The sequence below is a fragment of the Lottia gigantea genome (assembly GCF_000327385.1).
Source record: "Lottia gigantea unplaced genomic scaffold LOTGIsca_1, whole genome shotgun sequence".
Lineage (NCBI taxonomy): Eukaryota > Metazoa > Mollusca > Gastropoda > Lottiidae > Lottia > Lottia gigantea.
In genome coordinates this window covers 3,515,343-3,528,273 of record NW_008706746.1, presented here as the reverse complement: position 1 = coordinate 3,528,273, position 12,931 = coordinate 3,515,343, and the positions used below count along the sequence as shown (strand labels likewise).

At 30.4% G+C, this 12,931-nt stretch overlaps 3 protein-coding genes across 3 annotated transcripts; all 3 read right to left on the bottom strand.

Moving 5' to 3' along the window:
• Positions 1 to 1,044: 1,044 nt before the first annotated feature.
• On the bottom strand, positions 1,045 to 1,548 carry LOTGIDRAFT_103126 (hypothetical protein; the record flags this gene model as incomplete). Its single annotated transcript, XM_009045575.1, has 1 exon — positions 1,045 to 1,548. The coding sequence occupies one exon, from the start codon at positions 1,546 to 1,548 to the stop codon at positions 1,045 to 1,047; it is 504 nt and encodes a 167-aa protein (XP_009043823.1).
• Positions 1,549 to 1,894: 346 nt separating this feature from the next.
• Positions 1,895 to 2,701, bottom strand: LOTGIDRAFT_152106 (hypothetical protein; the record flags this gene model as incomplete). Its single annotated transcript, XM_009045574.1, has 1 exon — positions 1,895 to 2,701. One exon carries the CDS (start codon positions 2,699 to 2,701, stop codon positions 1,895 to 1,897), a length of 807 nt encoding a protein of 268 aa, XP_009043822.1.
• Positions 2,702 to 9,501: 6,800 nt separating this feature from the next.
• LOTGIDRAFT_102752 (hypothetical protein) lies at positions 9,502 to 10,145 on the bottom strand (the record flags this gene model as incomplete). Its single annotated transcript, XM_009045573.1, has 2 exons — positions 9,502 to 9,722; positions 9,998 to 10,145. Coding segments are annotated over 2 exons (369 nt in total), but the record flags the coding sequence as incomplete, so codon positions are not given.
• Positions 10,146 to 12,931: the final 2,786 nt, after the last annotated feature.

The window sequence follows — 12,931 nt, the reverse complement described above, 5'->3', positions numbered from 1 at the left end:
GATAGAACTATTAAAAATGTCATTGTTGACATCTGTATTTATAGAGTAAAGATTTTTGTTAAATCGTTCCTGTTTGAACGGATTACGTTGCCTCCAAGTGAACTTCTGTATCATTCATACTCTTCCAGACATCGCAAAGATTATATTTATCAATAATATTTAATACCTTTTGTCTAGCTCTCGGGTTATTTATTTTTAAGTAGTTCTGAGTGTCAATATTTGGGTCTAAAACCATATTCCAGTCGCCTCCTAATATGATATGACTGTTACCTGATTTGGAGACTAGTTCATCTATTTTATTATAGAAGTCAGGGTTGTCCTGGTTAGGTCCATATATACTTATCAACGTAAATAATTCATCATTGATTAAAGTTTTCAAAAACAAATAGTTACCATTTGTATAAATAATAGTTTCAATAATTTTCAGTTCAAATGAATTTTTAAAGAGAATGCAAACTCCTCTTGAATTGCTCTTGTAAGGACACACTACACAAGTTTAATTTTAGTATTAAGTTCAATATCCCAATGTGTATCTTGCAAGAAGCAAATATCTACATTTTTTTTGTTGCAAACAGTTAAAAACATCTACTCTTTTCAACTTATTGGCGATATTTTCAAGTCAGCCATTATTATAGTATAAAATACGAAAAAAACAAATCTTTGAGAAAACATGAATGATAGTTATCTCTAAAAAACTTGATGCTTTTATAAACTTGGCATAAATGAATAATATTTTTGTAGCCTTCCTGGATTGTAATACTAATAAGTCATTAATTCTATTCGCAATACAGAAACATAAGAGATATTTTGATTCATATTCAATTAATAATATTTGTGCATAGTCATACTGGTGGACAATAAATAACAAATTATGTAATAAATCTTTTGTAAACAATAAATTGTAAACAATATTATTGTTTTTATGGTGCGAGGGTAAGAGGCTAAGCTCTTTAAAATATAAATTCAAATATTCTATAAGAAATTAAAAAAGGTGCTATACGTATAGGCTATATACCTATATGGTACTATTCTTTACTGAGGTTGTCATATGGCAGGAGTTTTAAAATATACATCATCATAGGGTGTGAAATATACATCATCATAGAGTGTGAAATATATATCATCATAGGGTGTGAAATATACATCATCATAGAGTGTGAAATATACATCATCATAGGGTGTGAAATATACATCATCATAGAGTGTGAAATATACATCATCATAGGGTGTGAAATATACATCATCATAGAGTGTGAAATATACATCATCATAGAGTGTGAAATATACATCATCATAGAGTGTGAAATATACATCATCATAGAGTGTGAAATATACATCATCATAGGGTGTGAAATATACATCATCATAGGGTGTGAAATATACATCATCATAGGGTGTGAAATATACACCATCATAGAGTGTGAAATATACATCATCATAGAGTGTGAAATATACATCATCATAGAGTGTGAAATATACATCATCATAGAGTGTGAAATATACATCATCATAGAGTGTGTTTGGTGGAAAGGAAGGTAGATGTATCATAGCGTTTGTTTTTTTAAATGGCATTTCATTATAATTACACCAAAATTAGGTCAACCTGCCAAATTAACAATTTTCATTTTCCACTTTTAATTTACCTCTTTTAAACAAAGTCAGTTTGATCTCGTAGATATATGAATATAAATAACACATTGCTGCTAAACTGTGTGACCTTGATGATAATGCCAACTAATGCATACTACCTCTTTAAGCACAGAAGTTATCATAATTATCTTATTTATATTAAATACACTTCACATGTATGCACGTACAGTATACACTTGCATTGTCCATCAAATAATAAGATATTCATACACATAATTTTATACTATATTTGTCTATTTGCCTACTAATCTTCCTTCGGTGCACTAAATACCTTATAGACATCATCAAAGATATCTATTTTAACTCTTTTTTTTCCAACAGCTTTAGCATATACACTACAATTAAAATACCATGCAGATTCTATGTTGTATGTTGTTCTCAGTTTATTTATAAGACTCATGTTTCTGACTGTTATATCGTCAATGACCTTCAGATTTCGATCAAACAAGGCAGATTTTTGTCTCATTATTTTTGATTTTATGTCACTAGTCGCAAGTTTAACTATTATTGGCTTGGCATTGTTTTTTAGCTTTGATGCTAATCTGTGAATAGCTTTTATATCTTCCGTGGCAATGTTCATATTCCAGACATCCTTGAGTACATCGCAAAACTTATCCACTAAACATTCATTCTCACTTTCAGGCAATCCAGGTATCTTAATGTTTTGTTTCCTAGAGTATTGTTCATTGTAATTTGACATGATTATTGCTTCATTCACCTTTGCTGAATTTATTTGTATTAATTCATGTGCTTCTTGTAATTGATTTTTAAGAGTTTTGTTTTCAAGTGTGTCTAATCTAGAATTGGTTGATTTTGACCAATCACTTATCTCACCTTTGATTTCTTCGATGACTTTACTTGCCACTGAAGTTGTAATCTCGCATATGAAAGACTTCAAATCTTGTTTTGTGAGCATGGTATCCATTTGTGCTCTCAATGCTTCTATATTTTCACTCATTTCTGTAAAATTATCAGCTACAAATACATCCGTTTCAGATTGTGTAGAACTTTCTCTTGTCCTTTTAGGTCCCCTATGTTTTTGTTGATCCATTATACCACACAAGTTGTTTAAAAGTTAAGTTGTTCACAGGTCAAGTTGTTAATAAATGTTAATACGATATCTGAACAGAGTTAACTAACAAGTAGTGACCAGTCTGTAGTTTTTTACTCAACCTGGTTAATATAAATAAGAGTTCAAAAGTGAGTACAAATCTCAGACCTGCCTTTAGTCTATCTGAATTATATATTTGAAAATATCTTCAATGTATATTGAAATTTTATTCTTGCACAAAGTACTCTTGAGTTCTTCAGCTAGTAGCTTGCAAAGATTTTAGCACCAAAAATCCTTATATTTAACATCAAATAAATGAAATCAGTCTATAATCCATGAATAAAACTCTTAGATATTAATTTTTAATCACCAAACTTTTAAAACCTATTTGATTGAATAAGAGAATATTGATATAAATATTGACCAAAAACCTAACCTGCCATTATTGCGTAGTCCATTTTTGTTTCACATTCATTGAAAATTGATACAACTTCCAGGGGGAAAAAAAGCCATTAAAAATTACAGACTTACCTATCAGTATTGATATTTAATAGTTAATAGGCCTATTGTTATTGTTATTAAATGCAGGTAATGACGACATATTAATTTAACATTCTTAACTGTGTGCACCAAACCCCTGCTAAGCATGGCCCTTTAGCAGCAGCCATCTTTGATCATTCCCTCGATCTCATGCTTAATACAAGTTTGACTTATGATTGTGAAAGAAAATGGCTTCCTGAGTAAAGTTGAGTGAAAGGAGCTCTGGATGATAGTCTGTTTTACAGTAAGTAATGGTTAGTTTAATTTATCAGATTAACAAGGATTATTAATAATTGGCTGTTTGTTTGAGGGTAACATGTGTTAACAGTCAAGAAAATTGAAGTAAATTTGGTTGAACATTTTTGGTGGCTGTTCATTGAAGTGGTCGTTAATACAAATTTGACAGTATATTGTTCTCCAAATTTCCCAAACTCAAATAATATTCAACTGATCGCCTAAACAAATATATTGTTAACTTAAATTAAACTTCCGTTCGTATTTTATCAGTTTTATTTCGAATATTTTAATAGCTATTAGCTTTGTACGTAATCACTACAGTAAGGTCTAACTCTGACAGTATATTGTTCTCCAAATTTCCCAAACTCAAATAATATTCAACTGATCGCCTAAACAAATATATTGTTCTCCTAAACTTAAATTAAACTTCCGTTCGTATTTTATCAGTTTTATTTCGAATATTTTATTAGCTATTAGCTTTGTACGTAATCACTACAGTAAGGTCTAACTTGACTTTTTATTCTGTGAACCTTTGCTTGACCTCTGTTTTAACCAATCACGATAATTTGACGTGACTTGATAAGTTAGTCTAATATGCACCTATTGTTCGCATCACATTATCCCGTCGCTGGAAAGGACAGCCACGTGATTGGTTAAGAGAGATGCCAAGCAAAGGTTAACAGAATGAAAACGTGCTTAATAGTGACAAACTTATTATTAATTTTACAAATTTCTACTAGTTTTTCTCTTTCCTTATCCAATAAATTAATCGAGATAATTATCGCAATAAATCGTATCGTCGGATGAATATCGTATCGAAAAGCAAGGTCAAGGTCACAAAAAAAATTATAAAAGGTCACGACATACGACCCTTCGATGTTTGTATATTTCAATCAAGAAAAAAATAAAAATCGGTTCTCAAATATTATTCTGCAGTAGCTTGTAGATACTATAGACATCAAATTTACACAAATCGGATTACTAAAAAAGAGCAATTTTGATTGAAATATGTAGTTTTATATATTATTATAAAGAGTAGATGAAACTATTAAGAATATTTTGTAAGTGTAAATTAGGTCACGTGGCGGAGCTCTTTAAAGATAAAAATCGTAATTTTCAACAGGATAGCAAATTTTGTTCAGTTCACAAGGACACAAAAAGTCAAGGTCAAGAAATATGAGCCTTAGAAAACCTTTAACCGGAAATAAAAGAGAAGCAAAATCGAAATTCAAAAATCCGCTAAAAAACATTTTTTACTAATCGATTGCAGATTCCAGAAATACCAAAACAATGAAAAGCACTGAAGCCCCAGTTGATAAAAAGAAAAAAAACGAAAAAAAAAACCATTGTCCACAGATCATTTCCGATTGCATTTCCAAGAACGCACTGCAACATTTCTGACTGTTAAAATAGTGCTCTTTAAACAGCTGACCTACTTTCAGTCACTATGGTGCCGTAATACATTTAAAAGTTGTGTGTACACAAGTTTGAACATAAAAACAGGAACAGACAGTGTGTGGCATCTAAAGTTTCAAAACATTTGCAAAACAAAGAAAAATAGTCATTTGCAACACAATGCAGTTCCAAGAACGCACTACAACATTTCTGACTGTTAAAATAGTGCTCTTTTATAGACAACTGACCTACTTTCAGTCACTATTCCAACTGAAGTTGGACAAGTAGACCTCTTTCTCACGTCTACATGTCAGAGTAACACATTGATTTTTGGGCTCTGTTTTAATAATTTAATATTTTTATGTCAATATATAAGCAATCAAACTCGTTCCACTGTACGTTTAATTAGTTTAATATCCACACTTTGATCAACCTATGTCATTTACTATTAAAGGGATTATAAAGAGATTTTGTAATTAAAATTATATTTATCGGGGACACTGATTTGGACCATTCCAATAATCAATCATACTTCTGTGGTCCTTCCATTCCACTAAAACCAAGTGTTTGTCACTAATTGTGATATGATACAAGCATATTTTGTGATAATTGACGGCATTAAACACTATTTTGTGAAATTGCACGAAACAAATAATGAAATTGTATCTTCAACAATTAATCGCGTTCTATGATTTTTTTAATAGAAATTACAAAGAAGTTGCTAAAAAATATAGTATGGATTTAAACAAATTAAACGCTTAATCGTAGATAAAGATGTCTCTTAAGTATTTTAAAGGTATTCATGAGGTCGCAACTACTCTGTTGGTATTCACTGCTTCAATGCCTTAAAATGTTTCGACGATGTGCCCAGCAGGCAAACAGGGCAAAGCTAGCAATTGACGGATATACCTTGGTACTGCTTCGTGACGCCTGTAAAATGTTGATAAGCCATAAGACTGGATGTGTCGCCAAACAGCCTACGTCCAGTGGAATGCACGCCAGAAAAAAACTTCTAATAGCCTGCCTATGGAAATAGAAAATAATGGTAACCGTTTTTGTATTTCTATGAAAACTATAAACTATTGACTTCGTTAAGTCTTTTTTATCATTTTCTAAGTCAAGCACGGCGAGAAGAAATTGTAAAAGTGTCTTCCATATTTGATGAAAACAGACTTACAACAGATATCGTCAATATAGGTTTTGTCTTAGACAATTCAATATTTAACATATCTTTATGACTTTCAACAAATATCATCAATATAGGCTTTGTCTTAGACAATTCAATATTTAACATATCTTTATGACTTTCAACAAATATCATCAATATAGGCTTTGTCTTAGACAATTCAATATTTAATATATCTTTATGACTTTCAACAAATATCATCAATATAGGCTTTGTCTTAGACAATTCAATATTTAATATATCTTTATGACTTTCAACAAATATCATCAATATAGGCTTTGTCTTAGACAATTCAATATTTAATATATCTTTATGACTTTCAACAAATATCATCAATATAGGCTTTGTCTTAGACAATTCAATATTTAATATATCTTTATGACTTTCAACAAATATCATCAATATAGGCTTTGTCTTAGACAATTCAATATTTAATATATCTTAATGATTTTCAACAAATATCATCAATATAGGCTATGTCTTAGACAATTCAATATTTAATATATCTTTATAACTTACAACAGATATCATCTATATGGAATTTGTTTAAGACTAAAGACAATTCAATATTCAATTTATCTTTATAACTTACAACAGATATCATCTATATGGAATTTGTTTAAGACTAAACACAATTAAATATTGAATTTATCTTTATAACTTACAACAGATATCATCTATATAGAATTTGCTTAAGACTAAAGACAATTCAATATTTAATTTATCTTTATAACTTACAAATATATCATCTATATAGAATTTGTTTTAATTTATCTTTATAACTTAACAACAGATATCATCTATCCTCTGCCCCCCCCCCCCCTTTTTCTCCGTCACTGCAATGTTGCACATACTACATTCTGCACACTCTCTTTGATTCCCATTTGAGTAAGTATGATATTCGTTCCTTGGATACGATGAATTATTTTATACTTCATAATCATAAAAACCTTAAACATCAATAGTACAATTATGATATATTTCGAAGCACCCTTTTAAATAATCTACTCCTATATTTAGATCTTTTGCCTATTTGTCAAGTGCTTTTATATCTATTGACCATTTTTTTTACAAAATGCCAATAGAGGTATCTTAAAGTCTTATTTTCCTTTTTCAAAATTTTTATTCTTAATGGCTCTGTAGGCATACTGATTTTAGAATGAATATTATATTTTTTTCACACTTGATTTATGTTTTTTTTTTAAGACCGTGATCGGTAAGAATATTTGGTTTAGAATTGTAAAGGCATATGATAGAAATTTTCCATTCGCCCCATTTTTTCATTGCTGATGTAGTTTAACAAATTGTACCTTTGAGATTCCGTAGCTTGTATTCTTTTAATCCATGATAGTTTTAATGATTTTCAGAATGATTCTATATGCAACATATTTTTATTTTCTGTATCAGAGTGGGCCGCTTAATTTTCTCGGTTCTTCCCCATATAAACCTACATATAGTTGAGTTATGGAGAGGGGTTATATAGGCATAAGCCTGTTCCCCAATCCATTTAATGTATTAATAAAATATTGTTTAATAAAAAAAAAATATAGTTGAGTTAAGTTCAAATATAAAAGTATCACTTGGTGTTAGCAAGACTGTGAATAAATGCACTAGCTTTGGTATCATTAGGATCTTTACAACACCTATATTTCCTATAACAGTTGCTCCAATCTCTTATCTTTTTTTTTATCTCATCCAAAATTCAATTGTTTAACTGAGCCTAGATTTGTATGAAATTTTATTCTCAAAATGGTGAATGGTAAATCGAGATAAGCACATATATTATCATTCTTCTGGCCTGAGTCTAGCCAGACTGCATTTGTCTTAGAAATATTTGGCTTAAGCCCTGAATATTTGGCGAATTCCTCTAAGAGGTTTAAGGCGGATTTCAGTGACTTTTCAGTACCGTCAAGGACAAGAGTAGTGTCATCTACATTGTATAATTTTACACTCGTTAGCGCCAAATTTTAATCCTTTTATATGTATATTTTGTCTGAACAGGATTCCCGGTATTTCACCTCACAGTAAAAAGGGGTCTGGGCTGATTGGGTCCCCCTGTCTACAGCCACGTTCGATTGTAAAGAATTTTGATAACAGAGCATACATTTGTCATTTAATATTTTTATCCAATCAATAAATTGCACTGGAAATTAAAAAAATTCAAGAGTTTTATATAAAAACTTCTATGACAAAGAATCAAACGCTTTCAAAAAATCTACAACAAATAAGATGCCCTCTAAATTGTCCTCCTCTGCCCATTTTATATCATAGATTAATCTTGTGTTTTCGGCTATAAAGTGACACCCTGACAATATTTTACGCAAGACAATTGGTCTCCAATTTGCTAGATTGTGTCTCGGTTTGTTTCCTTTGGGTAAAATAGAAATAACGCCTCTCCTTAAGGTAATAGGAAGTTTCTCCTATTAGCAAATGTGAATCATCATTGTCAAGTTTTGGTGCATTTTTAGAGCTTTAATATTGTACGGGTTTATGTTTGTCAGATTTTTGTCATTGTTACTGTACAAGTTTTCTTAAAAATATTGAATCTCATCAAGAATATCCAATTGTTTCAAAACAATCTGTCCATTTATTTATTTGTTAATTTTGTAACAGTTTTATTTTTAAAATTTCTTTTTTCCAGACTACCAAAGCAATTAATGGATTTTCTTGTAGTTTTGGTAATCGTTTAATTTCTAGATTATCTCTATTTTCGGAAAGGGCTTCAGTGAAAAACTTATCTAGTGGGAATTCCAAACATTCGATTTATTTTATATGGCATTTTTCTTCTCCTCTTATATTTTTATTCTGTTTGATACAGTATGAAATTGTCATTCCTCTTATTTCTAATAAAATCATTTCTATTAGCATCGGCAATACTCTCTACGCTACATGAGTTTGATGTGTTCATAATAGAACTTTTTAAATATACTCCGGATCATACAATAATGAATTATTAAATTTCCAATATCCACGACCTTTCTGGAATTCAGATATTTCTAATTCTATATCTGAGTGATTAGATCGGTAACCATGGGAGAAACCTGTTTTTGTTTTAGCACGGCTCATTAGTTCATTTGTTATTAAAAGAAGCCTAATCTAGTTTTTTTAATTGGGGTTTTCTTGGACCAAATATATCGTTTAGTGTTTGGGTTAGAATGGGTCTATTAAATTTAATAGCTTTTCTTGAATTAGGATTGTTAACCTCTTTGTAATTGTATGCATCTAGATCAGTATATTGAATAAGATTCCAGTCACCCACAATAATCTTAAAATCACAAGTCAGAATACCATTACGAAAAGGTCGACGACAAAACTGGGGGAAAATGGAATGGAAATTTACTTTTCCTACTTTCTAAAGCTCATTATTGAATTGTGACACACAACACAATACCAACCATCAAGACGTCAACCTTTAGCATACTTTATTAAATAAACATTTAAGTTATTGGTTGAGAGCTATTTTTGTAGGAACTTCACACATAAAATAATATTTATAAGAACACGGGATGTCGTTAAAGCTAGGCGCTGTGAGAGCAAAATTTCCTAAACAATTTTCATCACCATTTGTATTAGTGGGCTCTCCAATTTTAAACATATTTCGATCTACAGGGACACCGTTTAACCAATACCAATCATCTTCTCTTAAAATATCTGTTGCTCCAACTATGTAGTTAGCCCCTGAATAGATACAGAGATAGTTTTATTTTGCCCATCACCTGAATAAACTAGTGGAAACTGAAATAACAACTGGGCCATCAAATCGACTCTAAACTGTCGACGGATTCTTAATTATCACATTCCTGCATCATACAAAACTCATCAATAGGTGAATTTAAAAAGCAATATTTACGGTGAAAATTTGTAAGCTAATATCAAACAAGTTGAAATGAAACAAAACGAATTATACAAAACCAAATACTCGGTACAATTCTATCAACCCCAACCACAAGCAACATGTTTGAAACAATACTTACGAAGGATAGCTATCTTCTCGGTTGTATCCGCTACAAATAAATGCCCTCCGTCCATCTCGCATATTACCTGAGCATGAGTCCAGTTTACAATGTAGGAGTACAATTTACTGCATATTTTACTAATTGGATCTTCACTGTATCCAAGATGTATAGGACATTCAGCTGAAATAATACAAGTAATGAATTATATTTACTATATATATTTTACTGGTAGAATCTTCACTATATCCAAGATGTACAGGGCATTCAGCTGAAATAATACAAGTATTGAATTATATTTACTATATATTTTACTGGTAGGATCTTCACTGTATCCAAGATGTATAGGACATTCAGCTGAAATAATACAAGTTATGAATTATATTTACTATATATTTTACTGGTAGAATCTTCACTGTATCCAAGATGTATAGGACATTCAGCTTAAATAAAACAAGTATTGAATTATATTTACGATATATTTTACTGGTAGGATCTTCACTGTATCCAAGATGTATAAGACATTCAGCTGAAATAATACAAGTAATGAATTATATTTACTATATATTTTACTGGTAGAATCTTCACTATATCCAAGATGTACAGGGCATTCAGCTGAAATAATACAAGTATTGAATTATATTTACTATATATTTTACTGGTAGGATCTTCACTGTATCCAAGATGTATAGGACATTCAGCTGAAATAATACAAGTAATGAATTATATTTACTATATATTTTACTGGTAGAATCTTCACTGTATCCAAGATGTATAGGACATTCAGCTTAAATAAAACAAGTATTGAATTATATTTACGATATATTTTACTGGTAGGATCTTCACTGTATCCAAGATGTATAGGACATTCAGCTGAAATAATACAACTATTGAATTATATTTACTATATATTTTACTGGTAGGATTTTCACTGTATCCAAGATGTATAGGACATTCAGCTGAAATAATACAACTAATGAATTATATTTACTATATATTTTACTGGTGGGATCTTCACTATATCCAAAATGTATAGGATATTCAGCTGAAATAATACAAGTATTGAATTATATTTACTATATATTTTACTGGTAGAATCTTCACTGTATCCAAGATGTAAAAGGCATTCAGCTGAAATAATACAAGTATTGAATTATATTTACTATATATTTTACTGGTAGAATCTTCACTGTATCCAAGATGTATAAGACATTCAGCTGAAATAATACAAGTAATGAATTATATTTACTATATATTTTACTAGTAGGATTCTCACTGTATCCAAGATGTATAGGACATTCAGCTGAAATAATACAAGTAATGAATTATATTTACTATATATTTTACTAGTAGAATCTTCACTGTATCCAAGATGTATAGGACATTCAGATGAAATAATTCAAGTAATGAATTATATTTACTATATATTTTACTGGTAGGATCTTCACTGTATCCGAGATATATAAAAAATTGAGCTGAAATAATATAAGTATTGAATTATAGTTACTTCATGTTAAACTGTAATATATATAAATTCGTGTATGATCACTTACCTTCTAGCTGCCAGTAATATATCATATCTGTATTGACTGTTCCTGGTAATCCAGCATAAACTCTACCATCATATAAATAACAATCCATTTTACTTGTGTCAATACCAACTGATTTACATAAAACATCGTCTCTGCAGAGTTCTAAACATTTGTGTACAGATTCTATAGGAGAAAATAATCTAGAGTAGCCATTTATTAAGTTTTCGTTGTAATGTATTTTCATGTAAACTGTATCTTTACAGTCAGAATATAGCAACAGTGCACCTTGAACCATATAAAAATATAGCAGCAGAAAGGTTAATTCTGACATACCGCCAACTCAACAGCTCACAGTCCCCCACAGGTACAATTTCCAATGTTGTTTTAAACTATATCAATCAAATATAGAGGATTCTGAAACATTCAGTCCACTTCGAAACACTTATTATAAACTCCATTTGTTACCATAGCAAACAGTTTACCCAACAAAAGACTACATCATTATCCGGGAATATAATTGTCTGACAATGGCAATTGTAACTGCTGTAAAGGAAATGAAATGAATGGCGTTTTACATCCTACTTTCCTGCACCATGTGGGCTAATGGAAGACGGAAAACGCTATGCAGGGTTCAATAAAGGAAATTTTGCCAGGACAGCGGCATCAGCCTGCTCTTTTTCGATTTCCAACTGTCGAGGGTTAACCAATATTAATATTTATAATATAATATTAATTAATATTAAGTATTAATATTGACATTAATAATGGACTCCAAATATAATATTGGATTCTTGATCCTTTGTCAAGTAAATATGATCTGTTTTATAAATGTATTCAAGATTGACCTGGCTTCAAACATAGAGCTATTATAAACTAATAAGAACTAAAGTCCATACTGAAGCCATTAATTTAAGAATGTATACATGGTAACGTCATTGTGCCGACTATTGAGAGGTGTACTTAAATATTATAAGCAATGTTAATTTCAATGCGCATTGAGGTCAAATGGAGAGGTTTTCTTATGAAAGCAAAAGAGATAACATCTTTTCTTAAGATCGAGATTTGTTTATACAGGTCTAATAAATTTCACATCATTAGATGAAAATATTTTATAAGCTTATTATTAAAATCAGACATAAGGCCCGCCACGCACGCAGGCCTATACATAAATACATAATTATGGAATATAATTACATTTCTGTAGTCTGGAAATGTTGTTACCATTTATCAATTAATCAATTATTAGAATATCGGAGTTACTTCCCATTTTAGACCTTTTTAATCGTGACTTTGTTGAAGCAAGCCACTTGTCAAAGGCCTAAAGAAATTTGTATTTTGATCCCTCTACTTCTAACTCTATACATTGTTTTTATCTGGGTATATCTGC